The sequence below is a fragment of the Schistocerca americana genome, chromosome 6 (genome assembly GCF_021461395.2).
Source record: "Schistocerca americana isolate TAMUIC-IGC-003095 chromosome 6, iqSchAmer2.1, whole genome shotgun sequence".
Taxonomy (NCBI): Eukaryota; Metazoa; Arthropoda; class Insecta; order Orthoptera; family Acrididae; genus Schistocerca; species Schistocerca americana.
This window is the reverse complement of record NC_060124.1, coordinates 104,036,472-104,061,814: the sequence shown is the minus strand read 5'-3', so window position 1 is coordinate 104,061,814 and position 25,343 is coordinate 104,036,472. Positions and strand designations below refer to the sequence as shown.

At 44.4% G+C, this 25,343-nt stretch overlaps 1 protein-coding gene across 1 annotated transcript in view; it reads left to right on the top strand.

Annotated features, from left to right (window-relative positions):
• LOC124619992 overlaps positions 1-24,883 on the top strand; it is a 159,580-nt gene extending 134,697 nt beyond the window's left edge. Inside the window, exons 3-4 of the mRNA XM_047146656.1 lie at positions 11,590-11,780; positions 22,563-24,883. Coding sequence (XP_047002612.1) covers positions 11,590-11,780; positions 22,563-24,581 — 2,210 coding nt within the window. The 3' untranslated portion in view covers positions 24,582-24,883. The remainder of the gene's footprint in view (positions 1-11,589; positions 11,781-22,562) is intronic.
• Positions 24,884-25,343: the final 460 nt, after the last annotated feature.

The window sequence follows — 25,343 nt, the reverse complement described above, 5'->3', positions numbered from 1 at the left end:
GTATATTTCTAACACAAAGGGGTTAAACCACGGCGATGGCCACTTCCTTTGTCGGTACGGTCTTGCATTCCAGCAACAGAACTCCAACCGGCTCGGCCCGCAGCGCGTATCACACCACTGTCTCAACACTCGCTCTCGCTCTCGCAACCCGACACACACTATCGATTGTCTGTCCTGTCGACCTGTGTTGTCGCAAAACTTATAGTAAGGGCCTACGGACCCCTTACAGTACACTCCTCCTATTCTAGCCTTTGAAAAAAGAAATCTCTAAAATATCCGAACGAAAAGCCGATTAAATGGTCTCCATCAGCTCACTCACCTGAAACTTGAAATCGATTATTGCGTTCACTAGCTCCAGTGTATCAATATCTCTGTTACATCTGCCTCGGAAATCAGCTGCATATTTTTCAAGATAAGAGTTTCCACTTAAGATGTTTCCTGGCGGGATATTGAAACCAAATGAAATTGTGTGACATATAGCTGTTCTCCATTTCACGTATTGTTCTATCAAATGATTTGAAGTAGACTAGCACAAACTGTCTAGCGGCTGTCCTCGGGCAACAGAATTCTGCAGAAACCGGAAGCTTTCACTCAAACAGAATGTTTGTTTTAGTACCAGCTCTCAAGATCTTTGTTGAAACCGAGCAAGGTGACGCAGTGTTTAGCACAATGGACTCGCATTCGGGAGCACGGCGGTTCAAATCAGCGTCCGTGAGTTCCCTAAATCGCTGGAGGCAAACGCCGGGATGGTTCCTCTGAAAGGGCATGGCCGATTTCTTTCCCCCATCCTTGACACAATCTGAACTTGTGCTCTGTCTCTAATGACCTGGATGTCGACGGGACGTTAAACCCAATCTCCCTTCCTTCCTTTGTTGAATATCAGCGAATTGTGTAGGCGGCAGCTGTGTGAGCCTACCGCACTGCCAGCGTATAAATACACCTCTGGTCAAATAGTAGTAGTTTATTTACGGTTCCGCGTGGACAACATGAAACAGGAACGACAAAAGTGTGCTGTTTGAGTCGTGAGCGGAGGGAAAGGCTTGTAAGCAGAATACGGGAACACGAACTTATAAGTACTCACAAACTCCTCTCCCTGTTAATTCTTTAAATTTTCTTTCCTTCTTTATTTCTTTCTTCCGGTCTTTTTTGGTGCCTCCTCTTTGCCCGCACCCTTGGCGGGGGCCTAATTCGCCAACGCCTCTGTACATCCTTATCGACGAATTCACATCTTAGTTTGATAATAAGAATGATATGGACACTATTTAGCTGACAAATGCAGTACCATACACATGAGCTGAGGTGTTCACTGGAAATGGAGAGAACATGGGGCGTAGCTGCTGGTAAACCTTTCGGGATGTGAGGTCGTGGTCCAAGAAACTCTTCCGTTCCTGATGTTTTGTCCAGGACTGCACTGGATACCTTCAGAGGCACTCTTCCGCTGAGTCTTGCCGAATGACTGGTCAGACGTCCGAGAGTGACATATACACTGTAGGAAAGGGGGCGTGGTCGAAATAACACGTGATGAGCAGAGATAATCCTTGTCAAAGATAGAACTTAAATATCGACGGCCATCTTGTCAAAGATAAAACTGTCTAGCGATTCTGCAGAGCTACTGTCCATATGTCGCTCAGTTTCATTGCCTCCCCTTTTCTATTAAAATTATCCTGATGCTTACAAATTTCAAGCTTCTCTACATAGTCGTGGATAATAATTTATCGTTGTAGATAAAATTTCTGTTTCAGAAAACTTCACTTCGTGGTTTCCTGACTGAAGAGCATGCTCTGCTACAGCTGATTTCTCTCTTATCCACGACAATGTAGAAAAGCCAGGTCACATGGAAAGCAGATTAAAACCTCCCTTTAGCATAATACTCCTCTCCCCCCCCCCCCACTCCCCCACCCCCAACGAACTACAGTGCATGGTTTGACCAACCGTTTCCATGGATGACGGTACATCTAGACACTATCATCAACCTGGTCTAACAAACCACGCGACAGGTTTCCATCGATCCACGGTCCAATCTCGGTGATCCCGTGGCTACTGTAATAGTAACTGTCGATGTTATTGGTCAACATGGAATATGTTGTCTGTTGCAGGGATTGATGTTCAGCAATGTGCCTTGAGCGATGTGCTCCGAAACACTTGTTCTCTGCACCAGAATCGTACTCTGTCGTCAGATTTGCCACAGTTCGTTAACTTTATTTACAGAGTGCGAAACCCTCCTAACTCGACGTTTTGTGATGCGGTGTGACTGTCGCTCATTTGTGCTTTTACCGTAATTTAACCACTTTCGATAGATGATCACGACAGTAGAACGCGCACTGCCGACGAACTTTTCCGTTCCGAGACTTTCGTCCCCAGGCTCTGAGTGTAACAAGCTGGCCCTTGTCGAAGTTGCCTATGTCAGTGGATTTCTCCACTTGCGGTCAGTATCGTCCTTAGAACGATTGCCCACTCGTCTCTGCTCCGCGTATGTACTTTCCTTGCTGTGTCTCTCGCCTGCAAAGCCATCTGGCGGCGTTTAATCTCGTGTTGGGAAGCGGTGATTATGATTTGCCTCACCTGTGGATGATCTGAACGTGTCGTCGAAAGATGTGCACGATAAGGCAAATGCTTAATCACAGAACTTTTGACATTTACCATTCTCGAATACATTAATTCAGAGGAGCTCTGAAACTCAAAAACTTTTTTAAAAAATACGTAGCATGCGGAAAATCTTACAACAATAAAACCGAAAATAGGGTATATAGATGCCGCACATGTTTGGAGGAGACATAGTATCATTTCCAAAGTCTTTCTTTCGTAAGTGTAATATTTCGCATGATGTTTAGTGTGTCCTTTCAAATTTTGATTGATGTTCATCCGACAAAGCACTGATGTTTTTATTAAGCATGAATGAGTTTTGTTAAGATTGATAACTTGAATGAACGAAAGGTGACCCTCAGATGCGTTGTTGGGCTCTTAAATTGCAACACGAAGGCTGCATGAAGCGTACTACACGCGAATGAATGGCATTTCGACACAACCACATGAAGTAGATAGAACTATTGCAGTCTAAATCTTATATGTAAGGAAACATTACGCAAAGTGCTTTCCCTACAGGAAACACATAAACGTTATTTTTTGCGCGAAAATCGTGTTAAGCTCTGTGTAGGAAGGAGAAGCGGCACACGTCGCAGTGCGACCACGGTATCTCTGTAGACCGCGGTCTATCTTTCCGCGATATCGGTGTTCGCGCAGGTCTCGATTCTACTACTGTCAGGCGAATATGGAATTGATGCATTCAGTAGGTCCGTATTCAACGTAACGCGGGATCTTAACGGCTCTCGTAAGAGTGCCATCCACCGACAATACTGAGATGTAAGTCATTGTTCCGTGTACGGTACCGCCACAGACGTATCCATTTGTGGAGGCTCCGAAGAGGACGAAAGCTGCCAGGGTGCATTTGTCATCGACATATGGGCTCAGCACAAGGCGTGATATAATGGGTCCCTTAGGTACACAACACGATTACCTCTGGTTCGCATAACGAGTAATTTGACAGGAGCCGTTGCATTTCGTTTGTGTGTAATCCATGCCGTATTTTCGAGGTCTCTGTGTTGTCATAACCTACATTGATACAGAGAATGTTCCTCTGTTGTCCTCGTAAAAATGTTCTCCATTTCTGTAGTCCTGGGTTGCGGAGAGACCAGCACGCCGCCATTCCCAAGCCATTACTGTTAATGTGCTCTTGTATAGAGTTGAAGCAGTATGGAATGAGATACCGATGCTGTCATTAAAGCTCACAAGGGACCATCAGACTTGTTAAACACGGATTTTGACGAATCTTAGGTGTGTTGTAGAGGGACTTGTCGTAAGTACCTAGTTGCAGTTTTTCATGCGAGAAAATGTTTCATGTGTATCTTCTATATCCGTGAAGTTCATCATGTTTCGAACAAGCAAGTGTATCGAATTGGTTAAAATTCTGCCTGTGAACTTTTTTTCACATCATTAAAGAGTATATATGTCACGCAAAATTATTCAAAAATATTTTTCACTCTAATCATTTCATTAATCAATCAATCATTACAGGAAACTTCCTTCAAATGTGTATTCCTCTTGTTACAGAATTTCTGAATCGTCTTAATCGCTAACACTTGAATTGTGACCGTATTGTCAATGTGTAACACTGCTGTTAGCAAAGACACACTGAGGAAGGCCATCTGCAACAGCGGCCGAAACTTCGGAGAATTTTACAAATTAACAACGCCGTCATATACACAGAAGGCTTTTACGGACTTCATCAAAGGTTGTTTCGACTTTTATTTGTGATGAGTTATTTCTTCCGACAACCATGGCCTTTTCAATGTCTTTACATTTTTCATGTAACCATTTCGCATTAGCTTCCCTGCACTTCCTGTGTATTTCATTCCTAAGTAATTTGTATTTCTGTGTTACTGAATGGGCTTGAACATTTTTTTTTTTTTTTTTTTTTTTTTGTACTTCCCTCTTTCATCGATCTACTGAAGTATTTCTTCTGTCACCCATAGTTTCTTTGCAGCTCTGCTGAGCTATTCCTTATCGCAGTACCTATAGCCGTAGAAAACATGAAGCGTATCACTTCATTCGTTAGTATTTCCGCATCCCACGTCTTTGCACGTCGATTCTTCCGAGCTAGTCTTTTAAAGTTCAGACTACTCTTCATTACTACTGAATTGTGATTTGAATCCATATCTGCTCCTGGCTACGCCTTACAATCAAATATCTTATTTCGAAATCTCTGTCTGAAATCTTCTCGTATCTACCGGCCTTCTCTCTCATTCCTGCTACCAAGCCCATTCCCTGTCGTAGCTGTTTCTACTCCTTCCCCTAAAACCGCAACGCAGTCTCCCATGACTCTTAGATTTTCATCTCTCCTTACATACTGAATTACGCGTTCAATATCCTCACATACTTTCTCCATCTCTTCATCTTCTGATTGCGACGGTAACATGTGTATTTCAACTTGTTGTCTGTGGTGGTTTCCTGTCGATTTAGATGAAAACAAGCCCATCAATGAACTCTGTGCCCTACCTTCCTAGTCATAACAAGTCCTACTCCCGTTCTACCATTTTTTGCTGCTGCTTACATTCCTCTGGATTCGTCTGACCAGAAATCCTTGTCTTCTTTCCATTTCGCTTCAGTGAACCCATTATATCTAGATTGGGCCTTAGCATTTCACTTTTCAGATTTTCTAGCTTCCCTACCACGTGCAAACTTCTGACATTCCACGCCCCAGTTTGTAGAACGTTATCCTTTCGTTGGCTATTTAATCTTTTTCTCGTGAGCACCTCCCGTTTGGCAGTTCCCCTCCTGGAGATATGAATGGGGTCTAGTCCGGAATGTTTTGCCAACGGAGAGATCACTTTTTAAATTTCAGGCCACATGTCCTGTGGATACGCAATATGTGTCTTGAATGTAGTGGTTCCCATCGCATCCTCATGCTGATAATCATTGCTGGTTCTTCCAAGTTTTAGAGGCAGTTTCCCACCCAACGGCAAGAAAGTGCCCTGAACCTCTGTCCACTCCTCGCCCTCTTTAAAAATGCCGTTAACAGAACGAGGGTGACCCCTTATGCCGGAAGTCTTCGGCCGTCATGGCCGATGATTTTAATTCAAAGTTTAAGCAACGACGAGGATCGAACCCGGAACGCAGGATGTTTTATTGCTAACCAAAGACGCTACCCCTAAACCAAGGTCGCATTTTTATTCAAACAGGTTTCGGTCATGAGATGCAATCATATTGAGAAATTTAATAGCCGTCAGCTACCCGCTAACTGTTTTTGAGTATGTATATATCGGCTACGGTACCAGATAAACACAAATCCATTGTTACGTCATCTGGTTTAATTGTGACATGAAGACGAATACCTGGAGAAGCTCGATTAATTCTACCATCTCTGTGTTCGGGAGTCTGTTACGTGTCATAAGTTCTTCTGGAATACTGCTACAGCTTCTCGTGTAGGTATGAATGAGTAGAGACTCATAATGGACAATGTTGAGGGTTCTCCTAAGGCAATGCTGTTTTTATAGAACGTGTTGTACCATGTGTGTATCTTTTCTTTACTTTTTCTTAGGTTCTGGGACTATTTGTATGCTTTACTGTTTATAAAGTTGACTTCTACTCTGATTCGATTTCCTTCCTGATCTTTGTGTTCTTTATTATATTCGTAAATCTAAAATTTTCTTACTTAATTTCATTTTCAATGAAGTATTTTTAGTTGCAGCTATGATCTGCTTTAGTGTGTGGTTGTGAAGATTCCTTTACAGAGCATTCTATTTTTTTTTTTTCATTTTATACAATTTTATGTGTGTGTTGATCGCCACTCAGCTGTAAAATTTGATTGCGTTTTTGTCTTCCATAATAAAGTCAGAATAGTGGTTTTGTTTCGAACTCGGTGTCTTCAGATTCTTGCCGTATGTGTTGCAAATGTTCGAGTACTCCTTATGCACTATACCTTTGATGTGCTTGGATATGCTGTCCGACGTGTTGGATCGATACTCTTTGCTGAGGTGCTGTCTGTTCAGTAACTGCGTTGTTTCTGTTTCCAGCCACAATTGTTCTTCTTTGTGCTTTATAAGTTCTGCTGTCATGCTATTTGAATGGATTTTCGTATTCACATGCTTTTTTCTGGTCAACGCTTCATTTGGCGACCTGATGAAACTACAGAAATATGAAGTCAGATCTTGAGACATTCCGAAGTGTTACTAAGACAGAAATTTACAATAGTGCACTTCACAAAACGAAGAAAAGTTAGTACAACATCAGTGAGTCACAAGTGAAATCAATCGAGTTGTACAAATATCTTGCTATAACATTTTGCGGGCGGGGAAGGGGGGGGGGGGGAAGGTACGAAATGGAATGATGGCATTGATAAGGTAGGTGCTAGACGTCGGTTCTTTGGCAAGATACTCAGAGAATGTAGCCAATCCGCAAAATAGACTGCTGACAAATGTTTGATAAAACATATCGTGATATCCTTTGCTCTGTAAAAATGTTTATTTCAACAAGTCATTGTTACAGTTCCGGCCGTATGGCTACTGCATACTATCGACAACCAAAAATCATATGACATATTCAGAACGTTGTCACATTCGTGCGTTGGGCCTTTAACTGTAAGACTGCGTCTATATTAGACGAGAGCGCATCTAGGTAAATCGTGTAGGTGGAGTAGATCATACATACTTTTATCGTTGTTAATGTCTTTTACATGAATCTTGTCGTCCCACTTCAGAATATTGCTCCAGTTTGTGAGACCCTTACCAAATAGGACTAACAGGAAGTGCCATTAGTATACAAAGAACAGCGGCATAAATGGTCACAGATTTCCTTGAGTCACGTGACAGAGTCACGGAACTGTTGGAAAAATGAAGTGGCAGACGCTTAAAGGTGAGTGCCAATTATCACGCGGAAGCCTGCTTAAAAAGTTTCAAGAAGAGGTGTTGAGTACAGAATCTACAGATATTCCTCTTCCTGCTCTGCATGGCTAGCGTAGGGATCATGATGGCAAAGTCAGACTAACTGCAGGGCACCCAGAACCATTTCTTTTTTTAGTCATCAGTCTTCTGATTGGTTTGATGCGGCCTACCGCGAATTCCTCTCCCATGTCAAACTCTTCATCTCAGAGTAGCATCCGGCCACTGTGGCCGAGTGGTTCTAGGCGCTTCAGTCCGGAACCGCGCGACTGCTACGGTCGGAGGTCCGAAGCCTGCATCGGGCATGGATGTGTGTGATGTCCTTAGCTTAGTTAGGTTTAAGTAACTCTTAAGTTCTAGGGGACTGATGACCTCAGATGTTAAGTCCCATAGTGCTCAGAGCCATTTGAACCATTTTTGATCAGATTAGCGTCCTCAAGTATTTGCTGCATTTATTCCAATCTCTGTCTTCCTCCACACTCTTGACCTCTATAGCTCCCTCTAGAACCATTGAAGTCATTCCTTGCTATCTTGACAGATGACCTACCAACCTGTCCCTTCTTCTTGTCAGTGTTTTCCATATATTCCTTTCCTCACCGATTCTTTGGAGAACCTCCTCATTCCTTACCCTATCAGTCCATCTAATCTTCAACGTTCTTCTGTAGCCATTTAAGCAGCCTTTTACTCATACTCCCTACACAATTGGAGCCATAACAAACTAACGTGTGGAGACATGTAAACTATCCTCTGCCATGCTCTTCACTTCGGTTTGCGGAGTATCTACGAGGATGTACATGCCAACGTTGGTGTAGAGGATGACTGCGGTATCGAAACTAGTGGAAAGTAAAAAAAAATTATTAATACAATGTGGGACAAACAAAAGTGGCCCAGAGAACAGAGATCCAGGGTACAAAGAATCACAGCAGAGGAGAAGAGATACAGTACTAAACTGACTATAGCAGATGTTGAGAGTGACTACCATCCATTTCTTGGAACTTTTGGGCCCTATTCAGCGAGCTGCTGAAGGCGGGTCGAAGCTGGACTGTTGGAATTGATGCAGTCTCATCCGAAGTCATCTGCTGCCGTTCTTGAAGACTATGAGGGCTACTGTCATACACGTTAGACTTGAGGGCTCTCCAGACAAAGTAATCCCGCACTGACAGATCAGGTGACCTGGGTGGTCAGACTGATCTCTGCTAACAACTATGTCAGGCGTGTAGATTGTCTAAATGTGCTCCAAGGTTCGTCCGGCTGTATGGGCAGTTGCTCCATGCTATTGGAGGCAACTGTAGATCTTCTCATCCTCCGTTAATTCTGCCACAAATGGTTTGAAAACGTTGGCAATGCAACGCGCCGAAGTCAGTGTCTGATAAAAGAAGATGGGACCAATAATGGGAAGTGCGGACACTGCACACGAAACCCCAAACTTCTGATCATGCAATGGTGTTTCGTGGAACCTGCGATTCTGTGAGTTTACATAACCAGGCTTCATCAGACATAAAAAACAGATCCATGTCCAAGACATTTGTTGTTATCTCAGTGAACAGCCACTCTCCAAACTGGTGGGGCTGAGAAGAATCCCCTGGTGTTAATGCATTAACAACAGACATTCAGCCTGCATCTCGTGGTCGTGCGGTAGCGTTCTCGCTTCCCACCCCCGGGTTCCCGGGTTCGATTCCCGGCGGGGTCAGGGATTTTCTCTGCCTCGTGATGGCTGGGTGTTGTGTGCTGTCCTTAGGTTAGTTAGGTTTAAGTAGTTCTAAGTTCTAGGGGACTGATGACCATAGCTGTTAAGTCCCATAGTGCTCAGAGCCATTTGAACCATTTGAACAGACATTCGGTAAGGATCATGTGCAGATCCTGGTGGAGTATACGTCCGCATGATCGAGGCGATGTGCTGTTCTCTTGAGACAGACGTCTGGTTGATTTGGTAGGACTCTGAAGCATTTTATGGTGACACTTCAATTACTTTCAATAATTTCTTCTCCAGGCATTTTTTCCAACGACACTTTACGCTATTCGACATTCCGCCATTTTCAGAGGCAGTTTTATGTCAATCACATAAAACAGTTCATTAGATAAAGGGTGACAATTATTGAACTGTATGAAATAAAATCGTCATAACTTATGAACGGTTTGCGTTAGGAGGCTCAAACTGCTCAGTTGGCCGCGGGACATGATGGGAATTAGTAGGGCATAAGTTAAAAAAAAGCATCACGGGAGATAAGGAAAAGGAAGGGAACTCTATTTAATTTCTATAATAGTGAATTAGATCACCAACAAATGAAATCTTGTAACAATTCAGTGCTCCTTTCACCCATATTTACACAGAGTTTCAATGATAGAGATATTATTGCCTATCGCACCTTTCAAATATGTGTGGCGTACAACAGAGACATGGTAAAATCCTGTTCCATGTCTAAAATGCCTTTGATTCTTAGGACGAGGGATCATCGCAAAATAAACGAGCCTTAGTCTGTGTTTATATGGGTGAAAGGAGCACTCAATTATTACTAGATTTCGCTTGTTGGTGATCTAACTCACTATTACAGAAATTAAATACAGGTCCCCTCCTTTGCCTTATCTCCCGTGATGTTTTTAAAAAAATATATGTGAAGTGTACAACAGAGACATGGTAAAATCCTGTTCCATGTCTAAAATGCCTTTGATTCTTAGGACGAGGGATCATCGCAAAATAAACGAGCCTTAGTCTGTGTTTATACGGGTGAAAGGAGCACTCAATTATTACTAGATTTCACTTGTTGGTGATCTAACTCACTATTACAGAAATTAAATACAGGTCCCCTCCTTTGCCTTATCTCCCGTGATGTTTTTAAAAAAATATATGTGAAGTGTACAACAGAGACATGGGAAAATCCTGTTTCATGTCTAAAATGCCTTTGGTTCTTAGAAATTTGATTTGGATCGGTTCGTCAGTAAGAGAAATTGGCGCATTTTGGGGACTGAGAATCCGCATTTCACGATCTATAATTCTCTTCACCCTCAACGGGAGACTGTTTTATGTGCTGGAGGAGCATTTTGGCTCTGGGGAACCCAGAGGCTACTCGCATGGGCCTCGATTGGCCGCCATATACTCCGGATCTGAACACATGCGAGTCCATTTTGTGGGGCAATATTTAAGACGAGGTGTACAGCAATAACGCCAAAACCATTGCTGAACTGAAAATAGCTATTCAGGAGGTCATCGACAGCACGGATGTTCCGACACTTCGGCGGGTTGTGAAGAATATCGCTATTCGTCTGCGCCACATCATCGCCAATGATGGCAGGCATATCGAACATGTCGTAGTCTAAATCTGAATGTCTGCAGCGACAGTTACACGTTGAATAAAGTGTGTGCACGCCGTAGTTTGCAACTAACTTACGTTTTCTTTCATATAGTTCAATAATTGTCACTTTGTACATTGTATCACGTCAACATTGTCTAGGACGAGACAAGTGTGAACTGTCTCGTTATTGACTATGTTGACGCGATACAATGTATCTAATGAACAACTTTATATTTTGAAATAACACTGCCTTTGAAGAGCAAGGAATGACGAAACGCGTAAATATTGTTCGAAAGAACAAAACTGTGGTCAAAACATAAGAAAACTTATTAAAGTGCATCCAAATGACTGCTTCGTTTCACACCATTTTCATGCAAATTGCAGCTGAGTTTCTAGTGAACTGCAGCTACATTGTCTGGCGTGCGGGCACGTTTCGGAATGGAATGATTATTATATCTTTAAAACTGGTCATGCCTGACGCCATTTTCAGACTAATCGTTGCATGGCACCCTTTGATGGCACTTAGTCACCTTTAAACTTCTCAGCAAACAACTGACCACACCGTTTCCATGACTCTGTTGTCACGTAACTTTCCAAAACTGCTCCTCTGTGAGTACTTTCGTCACATTTGCACTGCTCCACTCACACTGACACAGCTCGCACTACGCTCTGAACCGATGTGGATCACGTGGTATGCGCGTCACCGGGGTGTGGTTATATGCATGCATTCAAGTCCAATCATATCCACTCACCCGCGCCGTTTTTATTTGCACCATCCTGTGTAACCGTTTGTGTCGGTTGTCCTTCCTGAACCAATGAGGAACCGTAGAGTGCTAGTAACTTGACGCGCGTGTGTGTCGTTGCAGGCAGCTACGGGCGCGGGGTGTTCTCGCCGCGCGTCGACTACGACGAGTGGACGCCGCTGGGCCGCGGGGACCCCCTGAAGAACGACCCGACGTACGACTACGTGCCGCCCGTGCTGGACAGGGTGCACTACTGGCTGGAGCCCGCCTCCAGGACGCCGGACCCGCCGCTCGCCACCACGCCGCAGCCAGAGGTACGGACGCCACTGGCCACTGTTCCAGCTACAGCCTTCTTCTTTCACTTGCGCCTTTGTCCCGCAATGGTCGCAGGGTCGGCGAGGTTACAACGGAATTGGGAAGGTCAATTTAAATAGGTGGCCGGATGCCCTTCCTGCCGCCACCCCATACCCCCCCAGGACGGAATCAGTGTACCCCAGCTGTCTACGTCTAGTGTAAACCATGAAATAGTGCGGAAGTGTTACAAATGTCTGCGTGTCGTGTAGCTGAGGCGGGATTTGGGGACCAGCCCGGCATTCACCTAGCGGGATGTGTAAAACCGCCTAAAAACCACATCCAGGCTGGCCGACACACCGTCCCATGTCGTTAATCCGACGGGCGGATTCCAACTGGGGCAGGCGCGCCTACCCGAGTCCAGGAAGCAGTGCATTAGCGCCCTCAGCCAACTTGGCGGGTACTGTTCCAGCTGCAGTCTGGCATCCACATCACTAAACGGCTGGAACGGTCAGCGAGCCCCTGTTAAAGATTGCCTGTCTAACAGCTTCCAAGAGCAAAACAGAATTGATTTTCGATATTTCACATAATTATCAACCGAAATTAAAACTTTAAACTCTGCCATAATCTACTCATTAAGAGGTTTAATCTTACCACAGTAAGCCAAGTATCAAGATTAGGAACTGTGTATCCTTCTTGAGGCAGCATTACTCATGGCGCGCAAATTCATCCACATTCACACAGTGTTTGGGAATGTGAGCTCTTTCGTCAAACAGACTTTACACTTACACTACTGGCCATTAAAATTGCTACACCACGAAGATGACGTGCTACATACGTGAAATTTAACCGACAGGAAGACGATGCTGTCATATGCAAATGATTAGCTTCTCAGAGCATTCACACAAGGTTGGTGCCGGTGGCGACACCTACAACGTGCTGAAGTGAGGAAAGTTTCCAACCGATTTCTCATACACAAACAGCAGTTGACCAGCGTTGCCTGGTGAAACGTTGTTGTGATGCCTCGTGTAAGGAGGAGAAATGCGTACCATCACGTTTCCGATTTTGATAAAGGTCGGATTGTAGCCTATCGCGATTGCGGTTTATCGTATCGCGACATTGCTCCGCGCGTTGGTCGAGATCCAATGACTGTTAGCAGAATATGGAATCGGTGCGTTCAGGAGGGTAATACGTAACACCGTGCAGGATCCCAACGGCCTCCTATCACTAGCAGTCGAGATGACAGGCATCTTATCCGTATCGCTGTAACGGATCGTGCAGCCACGTCTCGATCGCTGAGTCAGCAGATGGGGACGTTTGCAAGACAACAACCATCTGCACGAACAGTTCGACGTTTGCAGCAGCATGGACTATCAGCACGGAGACCATGGCTGCGGTTACCCTTGACGCTGCATCACAGACAGGAGCGTCTGCGATGATGTACTCAACGACGAACCTGGGTGCACGAGTGGCAAAACGTCATTTTTTTCGGATGAGTCCAGGTTCTGTTTACAGCATCATGATGGTCGCATCCGTGTTTGGCAACATCGCGGTGAACGCACATTGGAAGCGTGTATTCGTCATCGCCATACTGGCGTATCACCCGGCGTGATGGTATGGGGTGCCATCGGTTACACGTCTCGGTCACCTCTTGTTCGCATTGACGGCACTTTGAACAGTGGACGTTACGTTTCAGATGTGTTACGACCCGTGGCTCTATCCTTCATTCGATCCCTGCGAAACCCTACATTTCAGTAGGATAATGCACGACCGCATGTTGCAGGTCCTGTACGGGCCTTTCTGGATACAGAAAATGTTCGACTGCTGTCCTGGCCAGCACATTCTTTAGACCTCTCACCAATTGAAAACGTCTGGTCAATGGTGGCCGAGCAACTGGCTCGTCACAATACGCCAGTCACTACTCTTGATGAACTGTGGTATCGTGTTGAAGCTGCATGGGCAGCTGTACCTGTACACGACATCCAAGCTCTGTTTGACTCAATGCCCAGCCGTATCAAGGCCGTTATTACGGCCAGAGGTGGTTGTTGTGGGTACTGATTTCTCAGGATCTATGCACCCAAATTGCGTGAAAATGTAATCACATATCAGTTCTAGTGTAGTATGTTTGTCTAATGAATACCCGTTTATCATCTGCATTTCTTCTTGGTGTAGCAATTTTAATGGGCAGTAGTGTAGTTTCAAATCCATCCGAAACTTTTTCTCATTCACAAGAAACACAACAAACTGAAAGGAAAAAAAATTTATTGCTTATTACATTTTTCACTGTTAGTGCAGTAAAACTACAGCATCAGCCGTAAGTTTTAGTTTATTATTTCTTTATTAGCAACTCTATTCGTAACCTATTTTGAAGATATCATCTACATATACCTCTGAACGTACATGAAACATTGTATCATTGTACGACACATAGCACAGGAGATATTACGTCATAACATTGACATGCTTGAAAACTAGCTTTTGTTAAAACGGTACCCATATTATCCAAACTATACTCATCCTGTATCCCGCAGTGATAGCACTTAGCGACTTACAGGGGATAGGCAAAATAATGTGGACACCTGTACTGGTTTATTAATGAGGTGTCGGACCCCCATTTGGCAGCGGCGATTGTTCTTGGAGTACTGGCATATAATGATTGTACAGTCTCCAGTGGAATGTTATGCCAGTCTTTGATCAGACCCTCTTCTAACTCCTGAAGTGATGAGGGAGACGGAAATCTGCTCAGGAGTCTGCGCTCCAATACCGCCCACAAGGGTTCGGTAATGTTCAAGTCTGGGGACTGCGCTGCCCAGAAAAGACGCTGCTGCTCAGTTGTATTTTCCTGTCCTGGCTTTGTCAATGTGTGCATTATTATCCTGAAATATGGCATCATTGTTGGTGAACAACATTTGAATCATGGGGTGCACCTGATCACCTAAAATGTTCACGTAATCGTTAGCTGTAATACAGTCTTTGAGAGTATTGATGGAACCAGCAGAAAACCATGATATGGCTCCCCACCCCATAACACTTCCACCTCCATGCTTAACCGCTGGAATCAAGCAATCAGGACTGTAGGCTTCTTTTGGCGTTCTCCAGACGTAAACCCGGTCCGATGTTGGAGATGGCGAAAACGTTGACTCGGACCGTATGACGTGTTTCCAGTTCAGGATTTATTATGCTCCTGACACCTCGTTTTACGCTTCTTTGCGTTGGTTTTCGTCACTAATGGTTTCGGTATAGCAGTTCGTCCATGAATATTCACTTTATGGAGTTCTCGGCGGACAGTGTCGATAGATACGGGGTCTCGAAGATGGCTGTTGAGCTCTGCAGTCACTGTAGCCGCCGTAGTTTTGTGGTGTTTTGATGCAATTCGTGTTAACGTATGACGATCTCTGTCATTTAGTTTTGATTTGCACCACTATTACGTTTACACGATGATGTCTTTCCATGTTTCGTGTAGGCTGTCATGACTGTTGAAACATTCAATAAGTTGGTTGTCTTCGTTACTGATGCTCCGGCTAATCGGGCCCCCACAATCTGCCCTCTTTGGGACTCTGTTAGATCTCTCATTGCACGTCAACCTGGGCCTCTTAAGCAAATACGAAGCGTGCACTAGTCGTAAACAACCTGCACTGATGCCTAGTCCGTACTGAACACGCACAGTCAAGCGCGACACGTGTCTCCCCTGCGTTGTTGACCATCAAACTCAAACATCCAATTACTACCACTGTTCACATTATTTTGACCATCCCCTGTACAACAAAGTTAAAACATAATTTCAAACATTTTATAGACCTTTTCTTGCTCATAGTCTCGCAAAAGGAGAAACGAACACAGTTTATCACTTGATAAATTTCCAATTGTGTTTTTGACTTTTTCTTTAGTTTGTTCATGAGTAATCCGAAAGTAATACAACCAACATAACTTTAATTTTTCGCCTTCAGATATGAAGTTTTAACATGCTAAATGCCAAATATTTAACACATTAACTCATTTATAAAGCAATCAGATGTCTGAAGCTCTTTTACACGCGGGAGTACTATCCTTTAAAGAAGAGAGGGTGCGAAAATACAATTTATTGCTAAGAAGGGAACAGGGTTCTCACGTTGCGAAGCTGGGAACCAATCTTATAATTCTATACTGATTACCAGGCGTGGCAATGCTACCTAACCATCCGGACAAATAGTGTCTCACGCCCAGGAGACTTCACGCTAATACCATATAACACCGCCCATAACCTTAAAGGGTCGTTTCTTTCAGGTATGCCACTACCAGCTGAAGGCATTCATTGAAGATTACGTCCAGTACAGGTACGAATTTGTTGGACGCTGAGTGCTACGCTTCTCTAACTGTTGCAGACAGTCCCAGATATTCTGTGGCGCTAAGATCGGATGATTTAGCCGTCAAGTCGAAGTACGATAGGGTGCTTGAATGTTCCTCAAGCAGTGAACGTATACATGCATCCCTGTGAACGAAGCTGTTGAACTATTGTAAGACGCGAGTGTCCACAGCATACTCATAACGGAGGCATCAGAGGAAGGGCAACTCTTTGCTACCATAAATGTGAACATTGACATCCTGGTTCAAAGTTCACAGTAAATTTAGCTCCAAAATATCACAGAACCAGCCGGATATCAACTACACCTTCCACACACTGCAGGTAAAACACCACGTTGTACCGTCGATCCACTGACAGTGTGCATTACTTCAAAAGAGGCAAAATGGAGAATCTTCGAACCACACCAAACGCCTCCAGAGAGCAGTGGTCCACTTCATGTGTTGCTTGGCTCACGGAACAGAAGCAGCTGCATGTGGCGCTGTGAGAAATGGCCATTTTTCTTTTTTTTTCCACAGTGTTCTTACTGGTTCGATACGTAGAATGTTTTCATGAATATCGACGATGTTCATTCTATGACGTATAATACATACATCCCACAGAATTATGATCTCTGCGGCTCCCGGACACTTATTTTCTGTCGTCCTCCTGATGCAGAGAGTGAGTCATTAGCAGCTAATGTTTTTCTTGTCATAACTGTTAACACAAAACTTTCAAGTGAGTCTTACTAAAGATTGAGCTTGCGACCTCGCCCTCAAAGACTCCTTGTAAGATATAACTAAAACTTCTTCATTCATTCAGGTTAAAAGTTATTATAACATGTTAAATAAAGTATTGACTCTAGATATAAAAAATTTGTACAGTAAAATTACAAATCACCTGAACAAGATTATGAGGAACGAGAAAAATAGCAGCCTCTCAGAGTCAATGTAAGATTAATACAGAACCGAAAAAATGTGTAAATAATAAGTGCTGTGAGTAGCAGCATTACACGAAAGAAAAGTAATTACACCTAAGTCATGTAACATCTCCTTACAAAGTATTACAACACTACAAACATTTTGTGTAATGCATCATTAAGGGAAATACAAATTAACGTAATATCAGTGGCATCTCCTCGGGACCGTCCGCCTGCACAAGTAACTTCTACGTGCTTTAGTTTAATGATAGACTTGAAGACGTCAATGGTACAATGGTTCAGAGGAATGATGTTCTGTCTCCAGTGGTAAGGTGGGCGCAAGACCTGGAACTTACAGTGCAAAGATGTCCCAAGTATTTTTAGTATCAGAAATTAATAAGTTCTGAACCCCGCAGACAATGGCCTCCTATTCCACTCGACGATATTCCAATACATTATTAAAAAACCGCGAAGAACTTGTGTGTAACTTTGCCCGAGTATCCCAACTGTGCAGAAAATACTGTCGCCACAGGAAGATTTTGGCCTGCCTCTATGCATACAGTGACGGAAAAAAAAATCTCAACACAAAGAACAAGATGAGCAACATATATGAAAGTTGGTAGGCGCGTTTCTACATATGAAAGATGACGTCTATTCATCTTTCTCAACATTTGCGTAAGAGAGGCGCCAGTAGCGCCACTGCGAAGATGTAAATCAGGTTTGCTTTAAATACACGCTCTAACGGCAGTGGTCGTTGATCACCTTCGAGATTGGACGTGGTGAGTTGATTTTAGTCTAGAATGCTTTTAAGGCGACAAAGAAGCCATTATCAAAACCTCACTGAATTTGAACGAGGTCTTATAATAGGGCTACGAGAAGCTGGATGTTCCTTCTGCTATACTGCAGAAAGATTTGACAGGAATGTAGCCACTGTAGATGACTGCTGTCAGCGGTGGTCACAAGAACGTACAGTGGCAACAAGACCGAGCTCCGGACGGCCACGTAGCACTGTAGAGAATGAAGACCATCGAGTTCGGCGTATTGCTTTGGCACTTAGCACTGCATCAGCAGCAGCAATCTGAGCAGCAGTTGGCACTATAGTGACGGAACGAACTGTTGTAAATCGGTTACTCAAGGACAGCTCCGAGCCAGATGCCCTGTAGCGTGAATTCCACTCACCCCAAACCATCTCCATTTGCGACTTTAGTAGTGTCAACCGAGAACTCACTGGAGGGCAGGGTTTTCTGATGAAAGCTGGCTCTGCTTCGGTGACGTGTGTTGGTTAGAAGAAGGCAAGCTGAGGGCCTGGAACCAACCTGTCTGCATGTCAGACACACTGGACCCACACCTGGAGTTATGGTCTGCAGTGCAATTTCGTATGACAGCAGGAGCACTCTGGTGGTTATCCCACGAAATCTGACTGCAAACTTATACATCAATCTGGTGATTCGACCTGTTGTGCTGCCGTTCATGAACGGCAAAAGGTTGACCTACATACCGATGTTGTAACCCAACAAGGCCTACAGAGTGTTGGTTTACTCGATCACCAGATCTGTCTCCAATCGACCACATATGGCACATCATCCAACGACATCTCCAGCGTCATCCACAAACAGCATTAACCGCCCGTGTATCGATGTCACTAGTGCAACAGGCATAGAAAGCCATCCCACAAACTGATGTCCGACACTTGTGTAACACAATGAAGCACGTTTGCATGCTTGCATTCAACATTTTGGTGACTACATCGGTTATTAATGTACTTGCATATCACATTTGCAATGGGTATCTCGCGCTAACATCAAACTGTAATCTTGCAATGTTAATCACTTAAATATGTTACCTACAAAAATGTTTTTTCTAAATTTAATTGTTGTTGTTGTGATCTTCAGTCCTGAGACTGGTTTGATGCAGCTCTCCATGCTACTCTATCCTGTGCAAGCTTCTTCATCTCCCAGTACCTACTGCAACCTACATCCTTCTGAATCTGCTTAGTGTATTCATCTCTTGGTCTCCCTCTACGATTTTATCCTCCACGCTGCCCTCCAATGCTAAATTTGTGATCCCTCGAAGCCTCAGAACATGTCCTACCAACCGGTCCCTTCTTCATGTCAAGTTGTGCCACAAACTCCTCTTCTCCCCAATTCTATTCAATACCTCCTCATTAGTTATATGATCTACCCATCTAAGCTTCAGCATTCTTCTGTAGCACCACATTTCGAAAGCTTCTATTCTCTTCTTCTCCAGACTATTTATCGTCCATGTTTCACTTCCATACATGGCTACACTCCATACAAATAATTTCAGAAACGACTTCCTGACACTTAAATCTACACTTGATGTTAACAAATTTCTCTTCTTAAGAAACGCTTTCCTTGCCATTGCCAGTCTACATTTTATATCCTCTCTACTTCGACCATCATCAGTTATTTTGCTCCCCAAATAGCAAAACTCCTTTACTACTTTAAGTGTCTGATTTCCTAATCTAATTCCCTCAGCATCACCCGACTTAATTCGACTACATTCCATTATCCTCGTTTTGCTTTTGTTGATGTTCCTCCTTTCAAGGCACTGTCCATTCCGTTCAGCTGCTCTTCCAGGTCCTTTGCTGTCTCTGATAGAATTACAATGTCATCGGCGAACCTCAAAGTTTTTATTTCTTCTCCATGGATTTTAATACCTACTCCTAATTTTTGTTTATTTTTTCGTGATGCGATTTTTTGTACTTCAGTGTATTTCCACAGATGCGAAACGTGAATTTGTGAAGTTAGACATTGCATCGAAACTCCACTACTACGATGTAACGCAACGCAACACTTAATAGAGAAAATATTTGAAGGCTGTAAGTAACCATGAATGCATGTATGCATTATACCTGCATCACTCGTCTGTTTTACAATGTCAGTTCTTCATTGGCTCAGTTAAAATTGGTTGCGCCGAGACAAATTACGTGGCTGCCATATGCTACGACTTCTTCATCGTTTTCTCAGTACCCATGCACCCCAGTACCTCACAACAGAGGTTAAATACTAGTCATCTCATCATAACAGAAACATGTAGTCTCACTTATCTAATATCCTACTGGGCTCATTCACAAAACAAACAAATTCACAAACTTCATCGATGTGGCACTATCCGCCTCTGGAACAAATTAACCTTCACTTATCCGGACAATGCTGTGCCCTGTTGCTTTTAAGAAGAAACTAAAGCACTCCCTTCTGTCACCTTCAAACTTTCACCCAAATATTAACGTATACTGACAGTTTCCTTCTGTCAGGCACTAATGCTCCCGTCTCATAATGTCAATTCTTTCTCTTATCATTTCACAATCAGTCACAGCACTAAAACTACCTTCTTGTAACCTGTCGTTATTGTTGTACTTTTCATGAACGAATGTGAACTCTACTGTTTTCTCTTACTGCACCTGTAAAAAGAAACCAACAAGCTGGTCATTGTATGAAGTGTCAAGCAATCATGTTTTAGACTTAGAACGTTGTGTGTTTTTAGGTGTAACTTATTACACGTTTATCGTAATAAATAAAATGCAAAATATGTGCAATACCAGGACAGATGCAAGACAGGGACTGATAACCATAATTTTGTCAGATGAAGGGAATAAATATCAGGTTAAGTAAACAAAAGAGTTACGTAAATAACTCTACGGCGAGGTGTAAGCCTCAAGGTAGGGACTCTATTTTGAGTCATCTTCCTTCTGACTGGTTTGATGCCTCAGTTATGTGTTGGATGTATTCCGGCCTCTGTCTTCCCCGACAGTTTTTACCCTCTGCTGCTCCCTCTTGCACCATAGAAGTTGTTCCCTAATGTCTTAAGATACATCCTCTCCCTTCTTCTCACCGTTGCTTTCCATCCGCCCCGATAGCTGAGTGGTCAGCGTGACGGATTCCCGTCTTACGGGCCCGTGTTCGATTCCCGTCTGGGTCAGGGATATTCTCCGCTCAAGGACTGGGTGTTGTGCTGTCTTCCTGATCATTTCATCCCCATCCTACGTGCAGGTCGCCAGTGTGTCGTGTAATGTAATAAGACGTGCACGAAGGCGGCCGGACCTTCCCCGTAAGGCGCCTCCCGCTCATTGACGCCAAACGCTCATTTCAATTTTACCGTTGCTTTCCGCACGTTCCTGTCTTCACCGATTAATCGAAGAGGCACCTCACTGATTATCAGCCCACCTAATTTTCAGCATCCTTCATCTTTCAAATGATACGATTCTCTTCTGTTCCGGTTTTTCGATTGTCCATGATTCACTACCATAAAACGCTGTACTCCAAATTTCTTCGTTAAAGGGGGTAGGATGTCAAACGGGCCGACTTGGAGCAGGAGAGACACCACAGGACATTTTAATTTACACTGTCTATAATTTTACATATAAATTCTTAAAACTTTAACAGCATGACCAGGAAGGATTCAGGATTCATACTCATAGCAGTGGAAGCTCAAAAATGTAACAAAACACATTTTTTTTACATGTGAAATTTCATCATTTTTTCACTTACTGCATTTGTTGCTATAGGTACACTTTTCTTCCCAAGTAAGAGAGATTCTTCGATTACTTTTGCACAGCATAAAAACCATAGTTACAGGTGTATGAAGCTCTATAAGTTATTTAATTTATGAAAAAATGAATGAACTGTTACATTTTAAACATCATATTTAGAAAAAATTCAAGTTTTACAGTTAATTATCTCAATTTCTTCCACAGTTTTTTAATAGATTTGGAAAATTCTAAAGTTTCATACAGATGTAACTACTGTTTGTGCGCTATGAAAAATTCATCGAAGAATCTGTCTTACTTACGAAGAAAAGTGTACCTATAGCAACAAGTGCAGCCAGTAATAAGTGAAATAATGATGAAATTTCACATGTAAAAAAAGGTATTTTGCTACGTTTTTGAACTTCCACTGTGATGAGTGTGAGTCCTCAATCCTTTCTGGTCATGGTGACAAAGTTTTATGAATTTATTTGTAAAAGTATAGACAGTAGAAATTAAAATGTCCTGTCGTGACTCTCCTGCTCCAAGTCGGCCCGTTTGACGTCCTACCCCCTTAAATAAAAGTCTAGGCTTGACATAGTCAGCCGGCCGGGGTGGCCGAGCGGTTCTAGGCGCTACAGTCTGGAACCACGCGACCGCTACTGTCGCAGGTTCGAATCCTGCCTCGGGCATGGATGTGTGTGATGTCCTTAGGTTAGTTAGGTTTAAGTAGTTCTGAGTTATAGGGGACTGATGACCTCAGCTGTTAAGTCGCATAGTGCTCAGAGCAATTTGAACCATATTGACACATTCAGAATTCTTGTGGAATGGAATGCCCTCTTTGCCTGCGCTTATCTGCTTTTTATGTCCACCTTGCCTTCGTCCGCCATGTGTTATTTTGCATCCAAGGTAGTAGAATTCCTTAACTTCACCTACATCTTTGTTACCAATTTTTATGTTAGTCTATCGCTAATCAGATTTCTACAACTCTTAATTAGTTTCGTCATTCCGCGGTTTATCCTCTGTTTTGCTGAGGACACCAGTGTCATCCCCTCTGACACATCGATGACTTCCTGCTGCAGGTGCCGGTGTTGCGACCTCGCCAGCCCACGCCGCTGCCGCCGCCCGTCGCCACCACTGCCGATGCGGCTCCACCGACCGCCCCGCAGTCGTCACAGGCTCAGCTGGAATCCCGGCGCGACGTCTTCGATCAGTTCCTCAAGATCGTAGACGCGTCCAAGTTCGGCTCGAACCACCACTACTCTTCGCTGCCGGCCTCGTACTACCCGTCGCCCTTCTACCACAAGCCGTCGGCGCCGCCGATGCGGCCGCCGTACACCATGCTGATGCCGCCGCCCCCGCCGCCCCCGACGGCCTCGGCGCTGGCGCGGCCGACGCAGGGCCAGACGTCGGTGTCGCTGCAGCACGCCAACCTCGTGTACCACGCGTCGACGACGCAGCCGCTGCAGCAGGCGCTCGACTGGAAGGAGGGCAAGACGCAGCTGGCGACGGTCGCCGCGGCGCCGCCCACCGCCGCCGCCCCCACGCGGCCCCCCGCCGCCCACGACGCCGTGGACCTCTCCTCGCTGCTGCAGAGCCTGCTGCGCGACGAGGCGACGCCGGTCACCGCCGTCGCTCCCCAGTCCGACGCCTTCACCGTAACGACGCCACCTGCCACTCCCACCACGACCGTCACCACGTGTGCCACCCCCGTGGCTACGACCGTGGCCTCCTTGACCACTGACCCTCTGTTTTCCCATTACAAGCAACCGGCGGAACCACTCCGGGGGCCCATGTACCTCATAATCCAGGGCCACTCCAAAGTGAAGACGTACGGCGCCGCCAATAAGCACCAGCACAGCTACCACGGAATTCCAATCCAGAACTCCAACGACATCCAGCAGGAGCAGGACATGGAGACTGACAGATCTGGCCGTGCAGTCGATGACGAGGTCTACAGTGTGGCATCTTCTTACGAGTCAAACACCATCGGAACGGGGCAGGATGATACACTCAGAAGAACGCCGCGGTCGTCCACAGAATACGTCAACGACGTCTTCGATGACACTGGGCCATCTAAGCCAGCGAGAGCTCGGCGCAAGAAGCGAGCTGCTGATGATATCAGCGACGAACTTAAGCCTCCATCCGCAACCACTTCGGACCAAGACGATGTGCCTCGAGTCGCAACACAGCCCAAAGTTCTGCAGCGAAGTGGTAAAGCAAATCCCAAGAAAGTCACCAGCATAACATCTAGAGCTGATATCTACCGGAAGCGGAGACTGAAAGGCATGAAGACATTTAGGCGGGTGCACAGCGCAGTAGAGGCTACCACTCGCGAAATCGAAGCAATCTTGAAACAAAATCGTCAAATGTCGAAGCAGCTCCAAAATTTACCAGGTTACCAATGGCGTTCATCTGGATTAAAAGCAGCCGCTGCTCCTGAAAATGTGATGGCAGAGGCGACTGTCCAAGAAATTGAGGCCATATTGCGAGAAAATCGTGAGATGTCACGGCAGTTTGGTACATTACCTGGATATGCAACACAGTCAGGAACTACATCACTCATAGAAATTCCGTTACGTCGTTCTGGGACCATATCATCGAAAGAGAAACCCCAGACAGAAACAATCCGTTCGCATAGAAATAAACGTCAGCTTCTAGAAGTTCCTGAAGAACACCCTGGTGTCACTACCGATGATGCGTCTGCTGCGACAGAGAATGCTACCACTTACGACGATTCCGACGGACACGATGAACAGCTCCTGCGGTATAACAGTGCCAAACCAGAAAGTGAAGTTACAACTGAAATTGAACCAGCGCCCATTGGTCCTGACAGTCAGCTGACTATGCAACAGGAACAGTGGACGACGCCAGAGACTGTTATTTCTCCAACGAGAACTGTAATCAACGACGACAAAGAAGTTGAGTCTTCCAAGGGGAGGCAGGTATTAGAGGAACTAGGGGAGCTAATTCCACTAGATGAAGACACAGCGGAGGAGCTGCTGCAGGGTCTGTTAGTCCAGCAAGGCCAAGGGTCTGGAGCTGGTGCTGTCATTGCTTCTTCACTAGCGAAAATTCTCGATGTGGAAAGCCGTACTTGAAGATATGTTTCTTCATTAAAAATATATCAGGCCAACACGCTTTCCTAACGCCTCTCAATGCTGGATACATACGTATCGTCTCGGGACAATACACGCCTGGTATCAAAATACATTCATTGAGACTGTGACCTATTTGTTTCGCTTATATCTTAATGCCTACGGTGTTTTTACCAGAGAGTTACTCCCCTTTTTAAGACGAAACAAATGTGAGACTGAATTCGTCAACACTCAAGAAGTGTTTCTGATGCATTTTTCCTTATTTTTTATACTAAATAATAAACTAAGCGAGAAATACGAAACTACATTCCCACCGCATTTTTCTGTTACTGTATGCATATCAACGAGTACACTGTCACGTCATTCCAGCCCCATTTCTCTGCTCCTTCAGTGCTGAAGTGCCACCTCACTCACACACATACACACACACACACACTGAGAAAAGCTACACCCGCCCCTTTAGTTGTCATGTTCGCACCTTTTATTGGGCAAGTAGTTCGCGTACGTGTGAAATTGTGTAAGACAAGGGAACAAAACTGTTGTTATAAATAAAACAGATCATTTAAGACCTATGGTACAAAATACTTACGAAGTTGGCGTTTATTGGTTTGTTATTTGGCTCCAAGGTAAAATTTGAATTTTATCATCAGCATCTAACTAGTCCATAAATGTTCACAATATCCCAAGTTTGGTGAGTGAGGTATCACACAATTTTCAAAAACAACAACGAATACAGCAGTTACAGTTTTGTTCAGTTCTTGCTAG